This window comes from Dinoponera quadriceps, unplaced genomic scaffold (assembly GCF_001313825.1).
Source record: "Dinoponera quadriceps isolate SergipeBrazil2010 unplaced genomic scaffold, ASM131382v1 scaffold3773, whole genome shotgun sequence".
In the NCBI taxonomy this organism is placed as follows: Eukaryota; Metazoa; Arthropoda; class Insecta; order Hymenoptera; family Formicidae; genus Dinoponera; species Dinoponera quadriceps.
Window position 1 is genome coordinate 177,087 of NW_014558172.1, and position 25,783 is coordinate 202,869.

The 25,783-nt window shown below is 37.9% G+C and overlaps 4 protein-coding genes across 9 annotated transcripts in view; 2 read left to right on the forward strand and 2 right to left on the reverse strand.

Annotated features, from left to right (window-relative positions):
- Positions 1 to 2,895, forward strand: part of LOC106749654 (transformation/transcription domain-associated protein) — a 35,283-nt gene extending 32,388 nt beyond the window's left edge. For 2 of the 3 annotated variants that reach the window (XM_014629325.1, XM_014629324.1), the window contains 2 exons: positions 334 to 544; positions 798 to 1,138. In XM_014629325.1, coding sequence (XP_014484811.1) covers positions 334 to 544; positions 798 to 1,138 — 552 coding nt within the window. Of the gene's footprint in view, positions 1 to 333; positions 545 to 797 lie in introns of all 3 variants that reach the window. The other variant, XM_014629326.1, reaches the window with a different exon arrangement.
- Positions 2,896 to 3,003: 108 nt separating this feature from the next.
- LOC106749655 (mediator of RNA polymerase II transcription subunit 24) lies at positions 3,004 to 12,878 on the reverse strand. 2 transcript variants are annotated; one of them, XM_014629327.1, is made up of 12 exons: positions 12,660 to 12,878; positions 12,223 to 12,380; positions 11,656 to 11,781; positions 10,509 to 10,845; positions 9,193 to 9,612; positions 8,916 to 9,099; positions 8,295 to 8,670; positions 6,987 to 7,432; positions 5,973 to 6,065; positions 5,587 to 5,877; positions 4,495 to 4,945; positions 3,024 to 3,170 (listed from the first exon to the last, which is right to left on the reverse strand). In XM_014629327.1, the coding sequence occupies exons 2-12, from the start codon at positions 12,361 to 12,363 to the stop codon at positions 3,024 to 3,026; spliced, it is 3,012 nt and encodes a 1,003-aa protein (XP_014484813.1). In that variant the 5' UTR covers positions 12,364 to 12,380; positions 12,660 to 12,878. The 2 variants fall into 2 exon arrangements, with proteins under 2 accessions (XP_014484814.1, XP_014484813.1); XM_014629328.1 differs by lacking the exon at positions 12,660 to 12,878 and having other exon boundaries at positions 3,004 to 3,170; positions 12,223 to 12,363.
- An 860-nt stretch (positions 12,879 to 13,738) lies between these two features.
- Positions 13,739 to 19,673, forward strand: LOC106749663 (chromatin modification-related protein MEAF6). 2 transcript variants are annotated; one of them, XM_014629343.1, is made up of 5 exons: positions 13,739 to 13,967; positions 14,279 to 14,482; positions 14,832 to 14,868; positions 15,955 to 16,300; positions 19,564 to 19,673. In XM_014629343.1, the coding sequence occupies exons 1-5, from the start codon at positions 13,896 to 13,898 to the stop codon at positions 19,586 to 19,588; spliced, it is 684 nt and encodes a 227-aa protein (XP_014484829.1). In that variant the 5' UTR covers positions 13,739 to 13,895; the 3' UTR covers positions 19,589 to 19,673. The 2 variants fall into 2 exon arrangements, with proteins under 2 accessions (XP_014484829.1, XP_014484830.1); XM_014629344.1 differs by lacking the exon at positions 19,564 to 19,673 and having other exon boundaries at positions 15,955 to 16,916.
- Positions 17,781 to 25,362, reverse strand: LOC106749662 (cuticle protein 19). Of its 2 annotated transcripts, XM_014629342.1 has the most exons (5): positions 25,188 to 25,362; positions 24,660 to 24,709; positions 20,508 to 20,560; positions 19,636 to 19,954; positions 17,781 to 19,339 (listed from the first exon to the last, which is right to left on the reverse strand). In XM_014629342.1, exons 2-5 carry the CDS (start codon positions 24,702 to 24,704, stop codon positions 19,061 to 19,063), a joined length of 696 nt encoding a protein of 231 aa, XP_014484828.1. In that variant the 5' UTR covers positions 24,705 to 24,709; positions 25,188 to 25,362; the 3' UTR covers positions 17,781 to 19,060. The 2 variants fall into 2 exon arrangements, with proteins under 2 accessions (XP_014484828.1, XP_014484827.1); XM_014629341.1 differs by lacking the exon at positions 25,188 to 25,362 and having other exon boundaries at positions 24,660 to 25,168.
- Positions 25,363 to 25,783: the final 421 nt, after the last annotated feature.

Here is a 25,783-nt window from a genome sequence, read left to right on the forward strand (position 1 = left end):
TACGATCTTCGGAATTTTATCAGAGGCTACAAGTAAGTATAAGGGATTATATTGCAAGCAGGGGCCCGGAAGCGGGACCGGAAAACCGTCATGGAAACTGTATGGAAACGGTGTTTTTGTCCGGAACCGAAATCGGAACTGTTATATTTTTTTTTTTTTTCGGTTCACTATTTTGCATTAACATCCATTAAAGCTGTTATAATATATCATATTGAATCACCTATTCGACTATTCGTTGAAATCTCGGGGAAATTGGCAAATCCATTTATTCCTTGTGCGAGTTACGTAATTACATCATGTATCTTCATTTTGTTATTTTTTTTTTGTTCTCAGTTTACACTACAGCTATCTTTAACCTGTTTCGCCGAGTATGTGCTTCACCTTACGAGACTCAATCCCGACATGATGTATATGCATCAGGACTCGGGCCTGATCAATATTGCCTACTTCAAATTCGACATCGACGACATCGGAGAGTTGGATGCAAATAGGCCGGTGCCCTTCCGTTTGACACCCAACATATACGAATTTATCACGACGACAGGTCAGTTTGACAAATTGGATTAATTCAGAATATGGACCGTAACATCATTTCAGATAATTTTTTTAGATAACATAGATCAGATAATTTTCAGATGAGATAACATGCTTTTTCATCTGAGATGAAGACGAATATATTTTGCATTTCTTCCATAAAGATAAAGATTATCTATTTGTTCATCTGGATGATTATTTAGATAATTTTATCTTGATGCTGGCAAATACCGAGTATTTCACACCGAATCAATCGTTTGTAGGAGTATCCGGTCCCCTGACTGCCAGCGCGATCGCGACGGCTCGCTGCTTGGTGCAGCCTTCGTACCAGCTGCACGCTATACTGCGCGCAATTCTGCGCGATGAAGTGATCGCGGAGCACAAAAGGCAGGAGGATCCGGACAGCGACTCGGGAACACCGGCCGAATTGCAAGGCGAGCTCCTGATAAAGATGGTGACGCACGCGGTCACCGCGATCATCTCGCGATTGAATTCACTGGCGAATTTCGACGGCATCGACAGTAAAGTCAGCACACTGGTCACCGCAGCCAACAATCACGACAATCTGTGCAGGATGGACCCGTCGTGGCATCCGTGGTTGTAACAACACAGCAAGATCAAGCGTTGTGTTTTCCCGATGCCGCATGGCCTAATTATATCACCAACGAGCGCGGAAAAGAGGACTATTAGGCTGTTTTTCACCTTCGTTCTAATTTCTATTTTATTTTTAACAGTCTAATTATACTCGGAACATTCGTCTAATATGTTACGTACATCGATATGCGCTTTCGGATAATTATAAAAATTGATAGAAGACGTTAGACGCGCGATATAGATATTATTTGTAAATGATATATACATACACAGGCTGTCTCAGAGCCGAATACTCCCGCTTCGTGGGGGTGTAAAGTTCATTGAGTTTAACAAAAAAGTCCTACACCATTTTGCAAATAACACGAAAATTTCGAATTATGAATAATCCGAAATGGTTATGTATAGAAGCTTCTTTAATTATTAACTCGCAAAATTCGCATGTTATTTGCAAAATGGTAAAGAACTTTTTCATTCAGAGTGGCCTGATCTGCAATTAACATGACAATTGTTGTACCTAACGACAGGCATCGGTGTATTGAACTTTGACCCTTTGAACTTGTCGTTAAATACAATAGTTAGTGTCATATACTTATAGATTAGATTATTCGGAACAAAAAAGTCTATCACCATTTTGCAAATTGTCGAGTTATTAATTAAAGAGGTCTCTGTACACGGTTATTTCCAATCATTGATAACTCGAAATTTTACGTCTTATTTGCAAAATGGTATAGGACCTTTTCGTTCGACTCAATGAATTCTGCACTTTCATGAAGCGGGGGTATTCGGCTCTGAGATACCCTTTATATACGTGATATATAGGTTGTCCCACAACTCGCACATCTAAAATTTTAATGATTCTCTGATGAATATGTGAGTCTTTTTTGTCGAAAGTATACAAATATTACTAATCTCAAGATTGTAAGTGATTAAGAGAAGCTTTCCGTAGATTTGAGACATTTCCATGGGACCAAATTGATAAAAAAAAAAAGACATTTTTCAGAAGATTCCCACTGAATTTTTTATTTTAAAGTTCCTGTCTCCTTACTGATGTAAATCTTTATTAATGAGAAGTCAAAGACGAGAAGATACACGTATATTCTTAAAATTCTCGCATATATAATCGCTAAGTAAAAGAAAATACATAAATAAAGTAATTTTGTGATATATCGATCGAAGAGATTTGTGAAACAGCCTGGAAACTTTCCTTTTGTTCTAATGATCGATAAAATTAACCATAAAATTGATACATCGATATAATTAGATTCATCGATAAAATCGCGTTAATTTTACGGCTATTGATTATTCGAGTACAGGAAAGTTTTCCCGAAGAATTTTTACAAATCTACTCGATCAATCGGAAATGTCTCATTTTATGAACTTTTTCCTTTATTTCAGCAGATTTTGTAAGAATTTTGAATATATTTTAATTTTTCCGTTCGTAACATCAAAAATGGGAATCAGAGGTCTGAATAGAACTGTTAATTTTGTTATTTGCAAAAGAGTATATAATATATTGATGGATTTCACGTATTCGAGTTACGGGACAGCCTCTATGTATTAATACACGCGTTAAGTGAACATATGTAAAAAAAAAAAAAGAATGGAAAAGTGGAAGGTGTGTAAAGTGCGAATTTTATATATTGTAACGATTGCGACTTTCTTTCTCTATACATTTGTTATACCACTCACAAATTCCGTTTCTCCATATATCAACCATAATGTGATCTACGATCTTTCATTGTAATATAGCCTTACTTCAAATCCTCCTATTAGCGTATTATTGGTCCTCCAAAGTGATCCCAAGTTTTTGAGCGATAGTAACATGTAGTTTCGCTCGAGGATTTGCAACAAAAATAATTCACAACAAGCCGAACGTCTTTCGGAAAAAATTTTATTTACTTCGTGGGCTTCAAATTGATATTCCGCAACATGCACAGGTCGCGTGCGGTCGCCTTGCGTCCCATCACAGTTCTAATGTCGTAAAACCTCAGGAGAATGTCCGTCGTGAACAGTTCGGGTAGTGCTTTCAGAAGACAGGGTACCTGTGTACGTATGTGTGTGTGAAAATACACGTATACATTATATATAGCACGTCCAAGCAGAAATTTATTCGGTTAGCTCAACGTTATTTCAGTCTCGGTCTACAATATAGGTATTTCAAGCCTTAAAATATTGACCAATCACAGTTAATTATTCTTTTTATATTCGACTGTGATTGGCCAATTTCTTAACCCTTTGAAGCACACATTTTTCTTCCCGCTTATTTTTTATCATATTTGATACCCGGGGGTTTTTGGGGTCGCTGATCACGAATCTGAGGTCAAAATTGGAAAATTTCTTATATCTAAGATGGAGGATCTAATATGGAGGTTGCAGCGAACCGACCAAATCACTTCAAATTTATCCTCGAGTTTTTGGGGTCGCTGATTACGAATCTTGAGTCAGTCAATGGAAAATTCGCCAAAATTCAGGATGACGGATCCAATGTGGTTGGTCATAATTGCAGAAAATTTGGAATATCAATTCAAATTTGGTATTTCGGAGTTTTTGGGACTAACGAAATCAAGATTAAAATTGGAAAATCTTCGAAGGGTCTATTTTTCAGCTCGATTTTGACGATAGAAGACGGTATATTATCAGCACAATTTTCTTTTATTCATGAATAAATTTTTCTTTAAGAAATTCGGCATAAGCAAGATTTCGCCTATGCTGTAGACATCATTTCAATCCTTCTAATTCGTTTTCGCAATATCGCGTTTCATAACTTATTGTACTTGGAAGCTCTGAAAGCCATTGACATTGAGTTTTTGCGCGTTGCTCCAATATTTTTGTATTCAACATTTCGAATTTTATCATTTCTCAATTTCGACCTCAAATTCGCAATCAGCAAAGACCCCCTGGATACCATTTGAATAGAATCCCTTGATTCGGCGCAATTTCGATCCATATTGGACTGCCATCTCTGATTTTGAAAATTTTATAATTCCGACATCAGATTCGTAATCAGCGACCTCAGAAAACCCTATATATAAGTTTTAACAATTGAAATTTTGGGAAAGTCGCTGGAAAATGTATTTTCCTTGAAAAAAAAAAAAGAAAAACAGACATTTTTCTCCATTTGGTTATTTACAACGCTTTTGCAGTTAACGAAATGCCTGTTTTGCCGATTCTTTAACATTCACCACCTATTCCTAAGATACAAGGAAAATAAGAAAAAAAAAAAAGAGAAACAATCCAAATATAGTAATGAAAATTGTATCGACAAAAAAATCTAAGAGAAAAGAAGGTGGCAAGTATACTTCCCACCGTGCTTCTAAGAGTTAAAGGCTTATGAGTTTAAAGCACCTATTGCAGACCAGGACTCACCAGCGTTTGCGGCATCCCTTGCAGCACAACGCGAGTCCTCTCCTTGCCGCACTGCACCGTCAGCCGCAGGAACTGAAGTATGAAGTGAGTCTGCTGAGACACCTCGCTGTCTCGGCCGACGAGGAAGGCGAATATAATAAACAGATTGTTCAATGCTGTCATGAGCGGCTCTCGCAGAACGAACGACTTCTTTCCGTTGTTCGTGCCGCCCGGCATTTGCGAGCTCTGCGAGCCGAATATGGGAACGTTCTCGCCGGTCTCGCCGAGTTTCAGGAGTTTGTTGGCCGGCATGCCGAGCGTATCCAGTTCGTCCGTGTCGAGGTCGTGCCGCACGCGTTTCCGATTATTCCCCTGGTACGGATTCGAATTGATGTATTCGAGAGTGGAGAATATACAATACACGCACAGCTTCGCCAGGATGGACGACTGCGGCTCCACGAGTTCATCGCTTCTGTAACAGAATCGATATTCGATGTATGTTGAAATTCATGCGGAATCATTACACAATAGTGGTTGAATACGGATCTTACGAAGACGAATTCAACGGTTAAAAGAAACGACAAATGAATGCTCCACCGACGATATTGCATTTTCCGAACAGACGTTCATGTTAGCCTACTAAATTCGCGCGCTAATAATTGCGCCCCTATTCTGAACTCTCTTTTATCAATAAATGCCGTAAATGTAGCTCCTCGGCCAATCAAGTGGTTCCTAAATCACTTTTACAAGCATTTATATCGATAAGAAAGAATTTGAAATATCAAGACTAAGTTCTTATTTGCTATTCCTTTTCATTCCAGAACACTAATGTGCGAACCGAGTTAATTTTTCTAGATAATTTTTACACGCTTTTTCTTCTTTGCTTTTTACCCTCCCCCCCCCCCCCCCNATACTTTTACTTTATATTTTGAAAAAATATATATAACACTTGTTAAAAAGTCTTCTTTTCCTTTCTTTAATCATTACACATTTCTAAAACGTAGGATTAAAACTCTTACATTAAGCTAAAAGTAAGAGTTAGTATTTCAGAGTTAATATTAAGTTCACGTAAATCCAGTTTGATGACAATAACAACAATACGACGCGACTTACTGCAGGGAGTTGTGCAGGTACTGCGGTATTATGTGATTTATCAGGTCCAGAGTGCAGTTTTCTATGTCGAGATGAAAGATGGCGAAGGCTAGGTCCACGGCACGGTCGAGTTCCTCCTGGTAGCGGTACCTTAGCACATCCTTGACGATATTTGTGACGAACCAGAGGGAACCGCCGGTGTTTAGTAGCGATTCCAACGACTGCGTCGCTTGTATGTTTATCCATCCGCGCTGATTGATGTTCTGCCAGACGGCTTCCAATTGCTCCAATATCGGCTGATGCGATATGATACTAACGCGAAGAATGAGACCGGTGAGGACGGTGGAAATTCAACAGAAGCAAACGATGCAAATTCATTCATTATTCGGAGGAGCAGAACGTAATACCTGTTGGACATTGAAAGCACCTTTGTCTTCGACTGCGTCGGCGGGTGTACGTCGTATTGCATTTTCCGAATAATTTGGAACATCAGGCTGGATCTGGAAAAGGGAGACAAAATACGCTGCTGCTTAATAAAACTCTCGCATAAAGGTGGATTACAGCATCATCGAGATTATCTCTCGCATGTTTTGAATGAAAATATCGTTCCGGTCCACTAAAATATTTAATAAAGATTCCGGTTTCGATTCCGGTTTTCTGCACGATGAAAGTACCGTTTAAATTACGGTTCTTTTCAGTTCCGATTCTTCAAACTTGTTTCTTTACTGAAATTTTTATTGAATTAAATTACACACACACACACACACATACACACACACACACACACACACACACACACATAACGCGTACAATAATATTTATAAAAGTAATAATATTACTTCCTCTACGTAGATGGCATTTCTTCACCATTTCCAACTTCCGCTCTTAACTTTTTTGGATATATAATATTACCCTCGTTATTCGTAACCTCTTCCTAACGAAATATGTAAATTATGTAGATTCTGAGAATATAAGGAAACTATTTCGATATTCTCCGAACATTCTCAAAATACACATGTTCCGTTAGGATAATTTGTACAATTCCGGACGATTGTTTAGCTACTCATCCCGAAATTGTAACACATTACTCCTTCTATTAATCCTCTTCCGTTCAATATCGTACGCTTGAAGTTTATTTTCCATTTGTCGCGATAACCAATCAATGTTCTGCTTTTTTGCGAAAACTAGAATTTCGTTAAGAAATAAAAAAAAAACGACCATTTCAAATCACAGAATAAGAACCGAAATAATAACACCGAAAAGAACCGCAAATCGAAAGAAACGTCACGGTTTCCGATTTCGGTTCCGGGTCCCCGATATTAACCAATCGCATACTTTTCCAGAAGTATCAAGTCATGGATCAACCAGAGTCTCATCGATTGCTGATTCCATTCATCACGGATTACTGAAATGTGGCGAACCTTTCCTTAAGATTGTCCTGCATCTCGTCGCCGGGTAGCGGCGTGAGGAAGTGCTGGACCATGTTCATGGGTTTCAGGAGGGCGTTATGTTGGGCGATGCTCATGTAGGCGCACAACCACGCGGCGGCGCAGACCGGCAGGCAGCAGGCCGCTGCGCGCAGACCGTCCAGAGCCCGTTTGACGTCGCCGGCGCTCAGCACGCCGCTTTCCCACGCGCACAGCAACTCCTTCACCGCGCCCATCGCCGACTGGCACGCGAGGTGCCACTTGAGATTGCTCGACTTGAAGTCGAGGTCCGGCGAATTGATCTGCGCCAGCAGCGCGTCCACCCGCGCCGGATCGACGTTCTGCAGCATCTTCTGCGGCGACTTCGGCTTATTCCGCTCCGGCATGCAACCGCGCACCCATTGCTCGAAAAACGAGTCCCCGCCTTCCTCCAGGACAACCTGAAAGCAACGTTTGTTGTCTGCGTGATGCATCGCGACGGGGTTCGCCGGTATCTAAATAAATGGTGTAAATAATCATCCGGATGAATAAATAGATCGTCTTTATCTTCGTCCAGACGGGAGAAATAGAAAATATATTCGAGGATTTTGAAATATTTCAATCTCAAAGCGAGAAAACGCCATTTTTAAAGGTTCCTTCGAGCTGAAATAACAATGAAACGAAGGAGACACGTTAATTCTACCAACAAGATCGGCATTCAGCATGAAAAAATCCATCGGAAATCATATATTTTCCTGGAGACGAGAAATGTTTTTTATCCCCGCAGGAATAAATAATTTGACCTAATGCGATCGCGTTTTCGTCGCGGATACATCAAATATTTCCAGCGTTCCGGATCGATTTTTCACAAAATACGGGCACCCTGAAGTTTCTGGGGTTGCTGATTACAAATCCGAGATCGCAAATTAGAAATATTCAAATCTAATATGGCGGACCTTAACGAAAACGTGACATTAGGGAAAGTTTGTTGTTTGTGTAGATAAAAAATATTTTTCCTCTCCAGAAAAAATACATGGTTTTCGGATTAGATTTTTCCATGCTGAATATGATCTCGTTGGTGAAATTTACATATATCTCGCTTCAGTTCATTGTTATCTCAATTCAAAAAGCTGAAAAAACGGCGTTTTTCGCACTTTCGGGTTAAAACATCGCGAAATCCTCGACGTGATGTGAAAATTCTACAATTGGATTTGAATTCAGCGCATCAAAAAAACATAGGAGACGACTCTTTATTAAAAAAAAGGGGGGGGGATTCGAGACCCTCAATATGCAAATCTGTATTATTATTAATGGGAAACTTACATCGGATCCATACGTTTGCACTATCGAGCACAGCATTAGAAATGACATGTCGAACAGCATCGCTCGCGTCACCGCGGTTTTACCGGGCACAGGTTCATTGATTTGCCTGCTGCATTCGTTAAATTTGATGAGCTTGGTGACGAAGGTCTTCAACTTGCCCTCCACGGTCGCCACCGCGAGCATCAATTCGAAACTGTTGCCCGTGAGGACCTCACGCAGCATACTCAGCAATGCCTCCTGGATTTTCGTGTAATCGGCATTCAGCGTCTTGAGAATCCCGGCTAAGGTCGGTTCCGCGCGAATAATCACCTTCGGGATCGACGACTTCGGAGTACTCGAAGGCTCCAACTTTTGCAGAGCCGCCGTCACTCCCTCCCTGCTCATAACAATCCGTATTCGGTGGAATTGTTGTAAAAAAGTAAACGAAAATGAACGAAATAAGTAAAACTAAATAAAACGATAAGAAGAAGATAGTTTCAGCTAAAAAAAGGAATAAAATACAAAAGCAACGGCTTGAAGTTTATCGCAAAAATTCTCAAACGTTTTAAACCCAGCAGAAATTAATTCCGAGGGGCTTCCCTTTGGCAAAGATGATCCTGTTTGTCGGGTGTTTTACATTACCTCCTGGTGCTCAGATGCTTCGCCTGCTTCTCCGTGACGAGGTTCACCTTCTGCAGTTCATTCAGCAGACACTCCACGCAATTGCACGAGCACGTAGTGTCCATTATGTCGAGTAAGGACGTGAACTGGAGCAACAGCTCGAACGCGTCGAGAATATCCTGCGAGTACTCGTACTTCTCCTCACCTGCGGAACACAAGGGAGGCTACTGAGAGACGATGATACACTCATAGGCTCGCGACTTCTCGCTCTCGAGAAATCTCTCTCGGATTTACTTGCCGATTTTCAAATTAGCCTGGTGCAGTTCCTTCAATATCAGAGGCACCTTCAGAAATGTGAAGGCTCCCCACTGCGACTCCTTGAACGTCCCGGTCACATTGTGCAGACACATCAGACAGGCGCGAATGATCTCGCAGTAGAGCCGTGCGTTCGTGTAACTCTTCAGTCTCTGTATCATCAGCAGCTGGTTGACGAACACGGACGTCTCGGTGCTGGGATTCAACGGCACCTGAACGGCGAAGAGCGGCTGCAGGCAATGAGTGATGGACTCCATTCGGGTCTTCTCGGGGCAGAAGCTCTCGATCTCCAGGTCGTACAGTTGCTTCAGGGAATCCTCTATCGGCACCATGGACTTCAGAGCGGTGGTCTTCAGCAGCGCCTCAATCTCCGAGCATTTCTTCACGACTTCTATGTACAAATCTGAAAGAGAAAACGCACAGGCAACCGTATAAACGGTGTTTGCCTTAGATGACTTCAGACTCATCTAGATGAAAATGAGATGAAAATCCGAAATAATCGTCTGCTGCAAATAAAATATATAGCTGAATAGAAAAAATCATCTTAGATGAGATGATGATTTTGCTTTTGACTTATCTAGGTGAAAGATAAGATAGGCGGGGCTAGTTATCTAGATAATTTTTTGATGATATTTCATAAGAAGCTTTGTAGAAATTTATAATAAAAATCATGCAAATGATAAAATTGCACGACGGTTAAGTAATTCGTTAATGTAATCGCTGTAAATTTAAGGATTTAACGAAAAAGACCAATAATCATTGACTGCTCACTCACAGTCGATGGTTCGATACGGGCTGAAAGTGGATTGATCAATTGAAACAGATGTTCTGTTCTTTTTAGTTGCACTGCTGCAATAAGTTAAAACTACGCAAGTACATTTTGTCTCGTTCTAATTTATCACACCAGTTCAGTGGTGCAGCTGAAAAGAACAGACCAAGGAACACACAAAACCGAAATTTGTCGATTCGTTGAAATCTAATCTCCAATTCCTAGTCTGATACGGGCTTAACGCATAGGTCTATATTATCTCATTCATTTGATCAAAAAGTGAGTTCAGAATATGGACCGTAACATCATTTCAGATCATTTCTACGTGAGATAACACGTTTTCCATCTAAGATAAAGATAAATGTATGTTAAATTTCTTTCATCCAGATAAAGATAAAGACGATCTATTTATTCATCCGGATGATTATTTACACCATTTATTTAGATACCGGCAAACACTGCACGTGTACGCATCAAGTTCTCTTTTGCGAATACTTCGAAAGTATCGCGCTCTCTCACTCACAACAAACCTTCGTCGTCGTATTTAGCCAGATACATCATCGCACGCAGAAAATCCGAGTTCAGCATCTGCTGCAAGATGCTGGCGGGTTTGTCCATGAGCTCGCTCGGATGGGGAGTCAGAGGATTGTTCTGCGGTGCTTTCGACAATGTGTGCAGGTAACATTGCAAGAGCCAGTGAACGATGGAGAGAACCGCCGCCGCCAGAAGATCCTCCTCCGGTTTACCGCGACACGTGATACCGACCTGTATAGATTCTAAGAATTCCAGCAGACTCACGATGCAGTGAGGCTTGTGGAAAGCGTCGTATTTGCTTATTCGCTGCAATACCGCGGCATACGACACCAACTGCAAGGTGATTAGAAACTTAATTCATCAACATACATAGGGTGTTACGCAGCTCATACAGGGTGTACAAAAAGTACCGGCACCACAGAATATCTCGGAAGGTAACGAACGAAAGAAGAAAGTTTAAATACGAAATTTGCAGGGTTCGTAGAGCATCCGATGACTTTTGACTCCAGTAATGAAAAGAGCAGGAAAATTTATGTTAAAACACGGGGTGATATGTGGAGTCACACTGACCTCTAATGGTCACACGAAAGTCAACTTGTTTTTTATGTAAAAATTGAGTCATTAGCTGGCATCTATCTTGCTTTCATCAGCTGAATCATTCATATGTCTTGCTTGACATTGAAATGACCTCTAAATTTGACCTTTATGCTGGGATCGAGGTCATCATCAGATGTCATTTTTTGAACCCTGCTAATTTCGTATTAACATTTTTGCTCTAAACTGTTTTCTTAAAGAATTATCATTGAAAAATTGATTTGACCTCGAAATCACCCCTATAGGTCAATTTAATTCCGTAACACGATAGCATATCTGAAAATAGAATTTTCTGCTCTTTTCACTCGTGGAGTCAAAAGTAGGGGGTCCCACTAAAAAATTTCAAGTTGTTCTTGAAATGACCTCTAAATTTGACCTCTACGCCAAGATCATCATCAAATGCTCATCTTTAAACCCTAAAAATCTCGTGTTTAAACTATCTTTTTTGTTCGTTACCTTCAGAGATATTCTCGGGTTTTGGTACTTTTACACTCTGTATATTGATATATTAAGTATTATTTATATATTAAGAATATAGAATAAACAAACCTGAGAGCTTAACGAATGTTTTAAATAAGATAATACTAATTGATTAGGTCCTGGTCCCACTAATGCTTGTTGTAATATACAGTCAGCTAAGTTATATACATCTCCGCTTACCCCTCTTGGAAGAATCTGAGAGAATTCATCTTGTATTAAAGAAGGATTGTATATTCTTTAAATTTCTCGAAGGGATGTCTCATGTAAGACAAGTGAAAAGCAGCGAAATTTTTACCGGAATTGCGACAGTGAAAAAACTACTACCTTGAAATTACAAGAGTGAATGTTTCGTTTAAGCTTAGAACGGATTCTGATTCTTCGTATAAGCAAACATTTCAATCAGAGTAAATACATTCTTAAGACAATGGATTGATCGGATTCACTCTTCAATTTCAGATTAAAATATTCACTCGACGATTCAGAGTAAAGAATTCACTTAAGAAATGAGTAAAAAAAAAAAACTTGAATTTAAGTGACTTCATAGTCGCTCTACTTTTCGAGCAAAACTTTACTCCGAAAAATTTAGAGAATAGAACATACATCGAAAAAGCGAAGAGAAAGATAAATATCACTCACAGTTTTGATATTAATACCCCATTGTAAATCGCTCCAACGTTCCCTCCACGCTCGCAGCAAGAGTGCCTTCAAGCTGCTTGTCTTACTCGTCACTTTGGTCTCCATCGATAACATTAAAACGTCAAATAATTTCTGCCACATTGAAGATGTAAAGAAGTCTGCTACAAATAAAATAAATAGCTAAATCAAAAACATTTGAATACGATAACATAATGCTGAAAAAAGATGGTAAACATTGTCACTTGTTCGTGATATGTTCGCTTCTTGTAACCATTTTGCAATTGATTGTATATGTGTATAAATAGAAACATTAATTGTCAAATTGACAAAATGGTACGATCTGCATAAAATATGCCTTGTATATATATATATATATTTATAAAATAAGTATAGGACAAATAAGCAATAGAAAACTATCGTAAACTTATCAAGTTCACCTTATGACACATTGTTGTCTTTATAACCTAATTCGCATGCGTTACGTTGCAATTTATAAACATTATTTATACCCATCACTGTATATAAATTATAACCGTTGTAATTATAATGAAAAAAAAACCTCCGCACAATTATGTCGTGTTATTACAAGTAATTCGTACACACTCGTACGACCATTTGTACGAGTCGACGAGCAGAATCAGATAGGAAATTCAACCGTTCGCACTAATAACGGCAGCATCGCCAACTCAAAATTTTTATCTCTACTAGACGGGTATTTATTTTCCACTAGAAATCTACCTAGATATGATTATAGGTCTATTTGTTTTCGTTGCATCGCTGAACTAGTGCAATAAGTTGAAGTGAGAAAACATATACTTGTCTCGCTTCAACTTACTGCATTAGTTCAGCGATGCAGCGAAAACGAACAGACCTAAGTACATGTTTTCTCACTTCAACTTGTTGCACTAGTTCAGCGGTGCAGCGAAAACAGACAGACTTATCGTCCTCGTTCGCACTAGAGTATTAAGGTATTAGGGTCACAATCGAATTATAGAAGAAAAGTCAAGTATGATTGGTCACTTTCTTAAATCTTTTGTCTCATATTCTCTATTGAAGACCCCGCCTTAGTATCGGTCCACAATAGGTATCTTAAGCTTTAAACCTTAAGAAATTGACCAATCACAGTTAATATTTCTCTTCATATTTGTGACTGAATTGAATTTAGCCAATCGGTATAAAGTTAACTAAGCTCAAGTTTAGTGAAATTTTACACTGATTTTTACACTGATTGGTCAAATTTCAATTCAATAGCAATCTCCAATCCATAGTCTGATACAGGCTTAAAAGACGCTCTACTGTACACTTAGCTTCATAAGCAGCCAATCAAATCGCTCTAAGCCTTTACGGATATTTTGTTTCCCTTTCACGCAAATCGCGGCCTGGCCGGAAATCTAGTGGTTTTCAGTAGGCGAAAGAATTGTTTCTAATAGATTTCTAGTGGAAAATACATAACCGTCTAATAGGGATACAAATTTTCAGGTTTAGTTGCAGGGTTTGGTGACCCTGTAAGTCAAATGTGTAACCCACGAGAGAATCGTTCCTCCGTCTCTCGCGAACGAACACAGATCTGTCGAGTGTCAATTTGGTTTTCGGTTTTCAGTTTTCCGCGTTTCCCTTCGATTCGAATATTTCAATTTCAAGCGAGAAAAGTGCGCCGCAATACATACTCAAGGATGTCCACGAAATCCTCCGTGGATTTACGAGCGGAATTGGCGGAATTGGTGAAACGCAAGGCCGAAATCGCCGTGAGTATTCTGACATTATTTAGAATTTTCATTATTTATTTTCTATAACACGAAACGTGCGTTTCGCAGAATCCTTATTTCTTATGTCTTGTACGTTTGCAACCCGCACGAAACTCGCGACATTTGATTTTCCCTTTTAATTATTTTGACGATAAGAGTACTTACGATCGTATCGCGAGGTTATGTTATCAGTAAGTAACCTAAATGCTAAATTGGTCTCTCAACCCGTGTCCCTCGTTAACTTTGCTGCTCCCGTTAACGACATCGAAAGCAATGTAGCGCCGATTTTTGCAGAAATAAATTTTTTACAGGACACATTGGCTAACCTGGAACGTCAAATATACGCCTTCGAGGGAAGCTACTTGGAAGATACTCAATTATATGGAAACATAATAAGAGGCTGGGACAGGTATTTGGCGAGTAACAAAAACACCAACAGCAAAGCCGATAAGCGCAATAGAAAATTCAAAGAGGCTGAGAGATTGTTTTCCAAATCATCAATCACATCTATGGCTGTAAGTAGATATCATATCGCGTAGTGTTAGTTCACAATAAGTATTTTAAGCCATAAGAAACTGACCAATCACAGTTAATTATTCTTTTCATATTCGACTGTGATTAGCCCACTTTTTAAGGCTTAAAATACTTATTGTACCAACATTAATGGAACCCAATTTTTTAGGTTATGTACGTTTTAATGTTTTTTTACGAAATTTCAATTTACTATAATTTTGCAACTTACAAATCTAGCTAGTGTAAATATGATATACTAAAAAAAGTATATGTGTGTGTTTGTGTGTGTGTGTGTGTGTAAAAGTAATGTATATTTCTGATATAGTGATTAATTTTTCTTCCCTGTTACAGGCGGTCAGCGGTCTCGTCGAGAATACACAAGAAAAAAGTAAGGACCTGAATGGATATTCATGATTGTTTGTTTATGAAAGAATAACAATCTTTTTATTTGTACTTCCTTTTGTTATTCTCACTTTTTTTCTTTTTTCTGTAGAAACAACAGCAACCTTACAAATGTTGTCATAAAGTAGTCTTTTGTGTTTATCTGTGATACCCGATTTATCTGTAATATTATGTTACCAATAGAATATATATTTGCACTTATCTTCATGTACTGATCGCTTCACATTTGAAAGAATAAAATTTTACCCGGGAGTTGGCTACCGTAGTGGAATTAATATTCTATTTATATGTCGTGTCGTATTTATATTTAATTTATAATTTTCACTGTTACACACTTATTCAGCTTGAAGGTTGAAATTCTTAGTTTCCGAACCAGATCAGTTGTCAACTATCGTTTTATACGTTCAGTAGTATATAAACGAAATACTTTGCTGTGAGTCGCAGTGAATGTTCTCTTTTTATTTTCTCCTATCTCGATCTCCGTAGATGTGTGTGTTTGCAATGCATGTGTATCGTAATGCGAATGAAATGAAGCTTTGAAAGGATCATCCAAGTAAAAATGGCTGAACTCCTTCGCAGTTGTATAACATTAAGTCAAGACAATTCTAACGTGAGGAAGGAAATACTAGATAAACGTAGAGAAATGTAGATAATTTTTTGTTAACTGAAAGAAGAAGAGATTGTATTCGCTGCGAGCGTAGTTAGAGTGTACGTATAAAAAACGCTCTACGCTGTGCTGTCGCTTCTCTCTCGCAATTAGTTCTTTCGTTTTCTCTACGCGCGCACACACACACACACACACACACACACATATATGCATGCATGCATACATACATACATACATACATACATACATACATACATACATACATACATACATACATACATATCATAAATATATTTTCTCTCTTTCTCCCTGCTTGTGTATGTATATTTGCACTTATCTTCATGTACCGATATATGTCAGATATATAAATATGTACCGATACATGTGTATATATATATATATATATATGTTGTGTGTGTGCGTGTGTATTGCGTGTGTGTAACGTGAGTCCACACTGCTTTTCAGTTGAGCGCTACAGCGAGTCGGAATCGCAGATCGGCAACAGCGGTAGCGAGGACAATTGCAACTTCGGCAATACAAACGCGATGTCGTCCGGCAATAATAAAGAGCCCAGCGGGAAGAATCACACGTCGAGCGTGCAAACGGGATACGCGCAAAATAACGGGACACTGAGTAGCGGCGCGGACAATAACGCGTCGATTCAGTTTACGAACGGATCGATGTCCAACGGTAACTCGGAACACGCGTCGACGACACCCGTGAAAGAGTGTCACGGTAACAGCAAGGACTCGAGCAAGAACAAATCGGCGAACAGTGCGAAGAAAAACAGCAATAAACGTTCAAGAAATAGGTAGAAATTGCTCTAAATAAAAAAAAAATACTTTTTAACGTCAGAACATGTGTTCCTTTTTTTTTTATTGTACATTAATGTATAATATCAATGCTTTGTTTATTCGGTGTTCAGCGGAGCTATGACATTACATTTGTTTGTCACCAAATGTAATATCTCGTCACATTTCGTGTTAATTTATCGTTATAATTTTCGTATTTTCATTTTGTGTGTGTGTGTGTGTGTGTGTGTGTGTGTGTGTGTGTGTGTGTGTGTGTGTGTGTGTGTGTGTGGTGTTACGTTAAAAAGTTGAAATGTTAATATAAAGCGAAAATACTCCAATTGGTATGTATATATGTATAATCAATATTTCCATTTTGACTGTTAAATTATATCGAGAGTATGATTTAATTGATACATTTGACTTTGTGCGCTGAATAAATTAATTTCTCTCTCGCATCACGTATACCCGCGTATTAATAAGCAACGTAGCGAAATTAGTGTACATTCCGCAGGAATATTACGTGTTTGTGAAGATTCTTACAGTATTGCTTGTTGAGCAGCTAGATTTTTAAATTTCTCGAAATAAAAGTGCGAAAATATAGGAAATATATTTGCGACACGCGCGCGATCTAACGAAAATATATTCTTTTAATACAAATTTATATATATGTATATGTAGGTATATACATATACATATATATGCGTGCGTGCGTTTGTGCATGCGTGAGTGAGTGCGTGCGTGCACATGTATGTATGACAAAATGTATTAATTTAATATTTTTATTCTACTCAAACGTTACAAGATACAATTGTTAAATATAAATTGATCTTGAACTGTTGCATAACAAAAATCTGCTACATATACATGTGCGTGTGTGTATGTGTGTGTGTGTGTATATTTATAGATATTTCTACTCGATTTTTATGAAAATTGAATTAGTCCTTACTTATAACATGTAAAGTAAGTGATAGAAAAAGCAAACGCGCGCGTACTTAAAATCTGCACTGCACAATATCTCGAAATACATCGCAGTTATTTCACTTGCTATGTAGTGTTGCAAATTTGCCAGTCTCAGAGACGGCTAATTAAAACGAGATTTGTATAAATAGTATATATTGTATAAATATTATTAGAATAGTACGACGGAACAATGCGGGTTTCCTACCTTGAATTTCTCATCGAGAAGTCATCGAATCCTGCCCGACCTTTAATTCTGTTAACCGAGGGCCTCGATTTTCTGAAGTTTGTAACCTCACGTATATTTGAACAATAAAGATTTCCCCAATTTCTTATATATAAAACATTCAAAAGATAATTATTTTATTTATATATATATATATATATATANATTCAAATTTGAAATGTCGAAGTATATTCCAATTCGGAACGCAGGACCGATTTTTAACCGATTTTTAAAGGTAAAAAAATTACACATTAATATAAAAAGAACTTTGAAATTTTCTTATAATATAAAGTATACATATATATTTAATTTATATATAATATTTAACTATTAAAATATAGATTTAATACAATGACGTGTTTTTTAAGCTATTAATATTTTTGAATATAATAACAATAATAATGTATGTAAAATAACATAAATGCATATCGGATAAAAATATTTAAAGTTCCTGTTTCCTCGTCGCAGCCATCTTGATTAATGAGAGTCGAGAGCGGGAAAAAATGTGCACAAAATTCTTCGAGATATTCGAAATAAAAGGATAAAAGGATTTCACAGAATGATATTTGTGATCGATTAAACACATTTGTAAAATATTTCAGACACTTTCCATCCGACAATCGATAAATAATCGTTGCATAAAATTAATGTGATAAAATCATAAGAAGAGTATTACGTTAATTTTAAGGTTATTTATCGATTGTTAAAGCGAAGAGACAAATTTTTACAGAATAATTCACAAATGTGCTCAATCGATCAAAAGTGTCATTTTATAAACGTATCCGTTCAATCTAATGTGATTTCATGAGAATTTTAGCGTGCGTTTCCTCGTTTCTAACGTCATTAATCAAGACAACTGCAGCGAAGCATCAGGGACTTTATAACCGACCCTGAAATATAAAATAATTCTATTTATTAATGTATCCATAATACGCGTAATATATATATATATATATANTAATAAATAAAATCCTTAACCATTTTGCAAATAACACGCAAATTTTAGAGTTATTAATTAACACGTTCGCTACCACCACCGCAGATGTGCGGTGCGTGTTCTTTATCAGTTTATGATAACGTATTACAATAAATTTGAAAGTGAACAGTATTATTGAGCTAAAAAACAATAAAATAGATGTAGGATGTCCTTGGTCTAGAGATAATTACATTTTTATGTTACAAATATATTTGAAAAGACCCATGTCAATTGGGGACATATTCTAACAAAAAACACCCTGGACTGTGGTGCAAGATTTTCTTCTCAGACCCTAGTAGCGTGTAAAGAAGCCTCTAAATGGATATTTTCAATCATCGATAACTCGAAATGTTGCGTGTCATTTGCAAAATGGCATAGGACTTTTCTGCTCAGTTTCACCCGGTTTCAAAGCGACCTTCATGTGACCTTCAAAAGTCTATCAAAGGTCAAACCAATGTTACCATCTTATGCATCCCTCGAAATCAAACAACTTTTATACGAAACATTGCTCTGTAAAATGCTTTGTTTCTGAGATATACGTTTGTCACACTTTAACTGTCTCACCCTGTATACATCTTACACAAATATAAAGATGACGGAATATCGGGAAAGGTAATACTATATTTTATGCCTGTCGTTTGGAAATACGGCACCAGGCACGAACGTCTTCACCTCGGCCGCGGACTGCACGTTCTTCGGAGGCTCGCTTCTAGTCACGACCGCGTTGAAGCCGTTATGATCGTCCGCCGTGTAAGAAACGGTGCGAATAGTTCCGTCCGCCTCGACCACCGAGTATTCTCCCTTGACGATGTCGCCGTCCCGTTCCTCCCATGCCGATTTCGAGTCGCCGGTGTATCCGTCGATCACTCCATAATTGAAGGAGTATTTGGGATACGCCTGAAGTGATACGAATTCTCCATACATTTCCGGGAAGAAACCCCCGTTCCGTTTATCTCTAACATAACTGTTTTTCTTTTTATTGTTGAGATTTTGTGCCAAAGCGATGCGAGAGAAGTAAAATTTGTGAAAGTGAAAGAGAGAAAAAAGTAAGGATAAGAATCGTTTATCTATCTTTTTTACTTTGCCAGATGAAAATGATAAAAAATGCCTTTTTTTTCCAGGTCACAAGGCAGGAAGGCCTCTTAAGTTGTATACCTAATATAACACGTATGTGACAGGGAAGATATTTTTACCATATATTGAGTGTCCTTCTCCATCGTTTTTGGTTCCGTGGCCACGATAGCTGATGCGGATTTCACGACGGGCGGCGCGATGTATATCAAGGACGACGTCCTCGGCAGAGGCTTGTACAACAATGGCGCCGACACTTTGACGTACGAGGGTACCGGCATGTAACCGGACGATCCGGGCTCACCGTCGTCGCTCTTCGTCGACATGACCTTCAAGGCGCACGCGATGGCCGAGCCGAACACGTCCAACGACGCCGCATCGACAGGTGCGCACGGATACGAATGCTTTGAATTTTCGAATGACGGCAGAGAAGAATATCTCCTACGGAGAAAGGAAAGAAAAAAAAAACGGCGGATCTTTTATTTCCTATTTCCTTCTCTTATGACAAATTTATCATCGATATGGTAATGAATACATATATATTTATTTATAATGATATGCGAATGTGAGGTGAATAAATAATACATATAAAACAAAAAATTTGTCATATGCAAAGGTTTTTCAATGTTTTAGTCTCAATATTGTAAATTTACAGTTTACATTACATATTTTGAATTTCAAAATAGTTCGAACATTCTTTTTCAATGCAGTTTGAAATGTAATCGATAATCCGATTCAACGGTCGGAATATTAACTACAAATTTTCAGTATTAATAGCGAACATCGGAACATAGCCCGCAATACACGCACCGATCACGTATTACGATGTTACGCTACTTTAACAATGTTTCGAAATATTGCTGCAACATTATTGAAGTAATATTGCAAAATAATATCTTTACAATATCCTTGCAATATCGCACTGCAATATGCTAATGTTACAGTGTTGCAGTAATGTTACTCGCAAGCCTCTGTGCTGTATGGGTGTACTCACTCTCGAGAAAGATCCGCTCGGCCGAAGGTCAGCAAGCAGCACAGGAAAAATATCTGAGGATAGAATAATAATAATAAAAATATTAATAATACTAATAAAGATAATTAAGAGGGGAAAAATAATCGGTTCTCGCCTTTAACCCTCAGTACATCCAATCAGGATCCATCAGGTTCAATTTTAATTTCTAAAAAATAATATTTATCGGCTCTGTAAGTATTTAACCATATTGGGATGAGAGGAAAAAGGGGGGGGGGGAAGGGGGGATTTCAGTTCGCGTAACAAAATGAAGACCAGGAGAAAACCTGGTGGATAAGAAACTATGACCGATATACTGTGTTCTGTTTATAGTTTGATATTAGATATGAGATCGGGCAGATCTAATTCTGAATACCGATAACACACGGATATCCGAGAAATTCTAAATTATATAACAATTGAATAATAAAATAACAATTGAACAACAATCTGGATGGCAAAGTTAGTCACAAATAGAACGTTTTAACTAAAGTACGCGGGATTAATGTTTGAATAGTTCTTTTTTTTTAATCTAAATATCGCGAAACAACGTTCGAAATGAGAATAGCGCCCGTAATGAAATAAATTGATCTTTCTGATTGAATTAACGCCGACGATTTTATACTGAGAATTATGGAATGCACGTGTTATTATCGCAGCAAAACCATCGGGCCACGCCATTTTCACATTCTCCTCACGTGTATCTCGTCCTACCAGCGTTCTCTTGGTGACCCTCGAAAGAATGCTCGATCCGACGAGCGCAGATCGTGTTGCGTCGCGTTATGCGCTCCTACGTTCTGCCTCCTTTCCGCCACCCGCCCCCCCCCCGTAATCTATGCAACATTGTGCATATATCTCTAATATGTTTGTCGTTATCTAGATAAAATTAATTAAATAATCATCCAGATGAATAAATAGATCATCTTTATCTAGATGGAGGAAATATAAAATATAATTATCTTTTTTATCTGAGATAAAAACGTGTTATCTTATCTACAGATTATCTGAAATGATGTTATAGTACATATTCTGAACTCACTTTTCGATCAAATGAATGAAATAATACGGACCTATGCGTCAAGCCCGTATCAGATTAAGGATTGGAGATCAGACTTTAACAAATTAACAAATTTCAGTTTTGTCTCCTTTGGTCTATTCTTTTTGACTGCACTGCTGAACTGGTGCAACTAAAAAGAACAGACCATTTCTTTCAATTGATCAATCCACTTTAAGTCCATATCAAACAGTATCGACTGTGAGTGAGCAGTCAATGATTATTGGTCTTTTTTGTTAGATCCTTAAATTTAGAGCGATTACGTTGACGAATTACTTAACTGTTGTGCAATTGTTATGATCTGCATGATTTTTATTATAAATTTTGCAGTCTCTCATGACAGTATCATCTAAAAAATCTAGATAAGTCGCACGCACTTATCTTTCATCTAGATAAACCAAAAAACTAAATAATCTTATCTGAGATGCATTTTCCATATTTCATCTCATCTTCATCTAGATGAAATAATCTAAGGCAAGCACTATCTAATAAGATTATCATTAGCGTATATCGTTTAAAAAGATGCGAACACGCGAAATTTATCGATCCTGACGACTCTCAAGCCGCATATCGGCGCGGATCTACGAATCCACGAACCAGAGGATGAAGCATGGAAGGTAGACGGCGATCATTACCCTCGTTCCACGTTGCGTAACGCTTCTCTACGTGTTGTATAGCGGTTAATTAAAACGCTATTTCAACGAAAATGACGATAAAACGTCAAGACGCAGTCGTCTCAGTTCAATCTAAAGTCGAGCTTCATTTACGATGCGATATGATTTCACGACGGCTTCTATAATCAGCAGACGAAACCTAATTACACTGCTTTACACAGGGCTTATGCCCATATCAGACTACGGATTAGAGACTAAGATTGAATTGAAATTTGGCCAATCAGTGCAAATTTCACTAAATTCCACTAAATTTGAATTCAGTTAACTTTGCACTGATTGGCTAAATTCAATTCAATTACAATCCCCAATCTATGCTAATTTTATTTGCTCACAAACTCGACTCGACAAACGAAAAAGTCTCATAAAGCCCGTATCAGACTGATGGATTAGGGATTAAGATTGCGAATTGGGAATTGAGGATTGTTCAATCACACTCTGATCGCGATCTGGATTGCGATTGAGTTTACTCTGCATTCACAAACATGAAAGTGACATATTAGAGAAAAAAATGAATCGAGATATCATTAAACGAAGGAACATTAATATTCTTCCTTTGCTATTAATAATAGCAGAAGAGGAAAAGAAACGTAGAAAGAACTGTATGTGTCCAAACAGAAGGTAAGAAATATATATACTATTAAAAGCAATCACGCTTCTAATTAGTTTCACGGTGGCGAGCTCGCGTTATCAATAAATTTTCCACACGGATAGAAATATACGATCTCTCTCGTATGTGTTATTTATCAGTTTTGCCACGTGTGTAGAATTTTTCTGCTCCTACGGACGTTTGTACACAGTACGTTTATTATATTACAAAGTCCATGTTAAACCCACCGATTCGACGAATACGTGGGCGATTATTGGCTCATATTGCGAAAATATCAAGAAGATAGAATGAAGTCTAAATTTCCAATTCTATACTCCCGATCGTAGCCTGCAAAATGTCGATCGGTCGAGCTCCGTGTTCCGATCTGACATCCAAACTCATTCTTCAATTTCAATCCATAGGTATGATAATGATTTACGATCCCAATCCGGACCTGTTGTAACTTCATTCGGTCGATTTCCAATCCCCAATCCGCAATCCCAATCCCTAATCCATAAACTGATTAGAGGCTTAACGCTCGTTGAAATGGATCGTCAAAGTTGCCGTGATTCTTTTCACAGGTGTCTCTCAGCACGTTGAGTGTCGCAGCGATGATTACCGGTAAGCATGATATATTAATGATATTGCCGTGTGTTTCGTTAAGTAACATACACGGAAAAAATGATGTTACATCAGCGCAGCATCGGCCTAATTGGATGAATCTTCTTGATTACAATGGTAGTATTATCGAAATTAATTGCATTGTTTTCGAACAATATTCGAAAATTAATTCTAATAATCCCGGACGACGTAACGTCTCAAATTATGTGACATAAGATCCCTGAAAAACGATGCCTTACGTCCCGATTTTAGACATTACGTTAGTCTGGAATACTGTTGTTGAATGAAAAAAAAATCCATTTAGAAACCGGTGCTGTTGATACGATAATCTCTTTCGCATGTGAAATGAAGTTAGTTTCAGCAACACTCTCTTTCTGTTGACTGAGGAAAATTAGTTACAATTAAACTGCGCTGTTAATATGATATTAATTTTTCACATATAAAATAGTATACAGGGTGTCCCAAACTAATCTCAGTTCCCGTGGTGTGCAAGCAGAACGGGTGAAACTTCTTCAATTAATAACTTAACAATTTGCGTGTTATTTGCAAAATAGTGACAGACTTTCTTTATTCCAAATAGTCTAATCTACAAATATATGACAACTATTGTACCTAACGACAAGTTCGAAGTTCAAGGGTCAAAGTTTAATATATTTATGTCTGTCGTTAGGTACAATTGTCATATATTTGTAGATTAGGCTACTTTAAACAAAAAAATTCTTTATCATTTTGCAAATAACACGTAAATTTTTTAATTATTAATTAAAGAAGCCTCTATACATGACCATTTTCGATCATTGATAACTCGAAATTTTGCGCGTTGTTTACAAAATGGCATAGAACTTTTCCGCAAAATGATATAGGACTTTTCTCCTCAGTTCCACCCGTTCTACTTGCATACCAGGAGAACCAAGATTAGTTTGGGACACTGTATGTATATATATATACATTTTTTTTCTATATTATTTTATATACTTTTTTAAATATTTGAAGGACATTTTTATAATATGCCAAGAATATTATGTAAAGCGGACATATAACATCAATAGAACATTCTTATAATATTAAAAAATATTACATAACATTTTTAGAATATTATAGGAATATTATTTTAATATTGTACAATATTCACATAACATTCTAGGAATATTACGCGCTTATAGAGTAACGTCTTTCGTATTCTTCTTTTATACGATACTAACCGTGTTACAAATGGTTTTCTCGCAGCTCCGCGCAGCGAGGAACATCGTGCCTGCGATTTGCGTAGCGATTAAAGGAACAAAAAATAATGAAATAAAAGAAAGAGGGAGAGAGAGAGAACGTGAAAAGCGCGACGTGAGAAGTACGCGAACCGTCGATTCCGTCGAAGATACGCTTCTCTCTTGATTTCATTCGATCCTTCGACCGCACATTTTCACACGCACATTCGCGAAAAGACCGCGGAAGGAATTTTCTTATCGATCGGTGCAACAAAGCGCAAATCAATTGACAGCAAGAGCGGCGGCTGTCAGGAGGAGCAGCGCGTCTCAAGATCGCGTCTGAGATCTCCTGCCTGGTTTTTCCGCCAGGTCCACTCGCGAGGGTCTTCGGCCTCACTTCGAATCGTCGAACGGCGAATAATATCGCGGAATACACAGGAATAAAGCGCGACCCGGCTGTCGACGAGACGACGAGTCGCAGCATCCCACCGACTCTCTTCCTTTATATATACAACGCGAACGTTCACTCACATTTTTGCTGGCCTCTTCGCTTGCCCGTCTCTCTCTCTCGGCGCGCCGATTGCGCAGCACGCGCGATCGCGCATCACGAACTCGCATGCGGGAACATCGTTGAAACCCGTATCAGACTATCCAGTAAGCAAGAAATCGTCAACACAATGTTATTAAAATGATATTTTGTAACCAATGTTTGCCGGTATCTAGATAAAATTATCTAAATAATCATTCATATGAATAAATCGAGCATCTTTATCTTTATCTAGATGGAAGAAGTAGAAAATATATTCATCTTAGATAAGAAAACGTGTTATGTCATCTAAAAATTATCGGAAATGATTCCATGGTACACATTCTGAACTCACTTTTCGATCAAATGAATGAAATAATATGGGTTTATGTGTTAAGCCTGTTTCAGACTAGGAATTGGAGATTAGATTTCAACGAATTAACAAATTTTAGTTTTGTCTTCTTTGGTTTGGTTTTTTTTAGCTGCACTGCTGAACTGGTGTAACTAAAAAGAACAGACCATTTGTTTAAATTGATCAATTTATTTTAAGCCCACGTTAAACTGTCGACTATGAATGAGTAATCAATGATTATTGGACTGT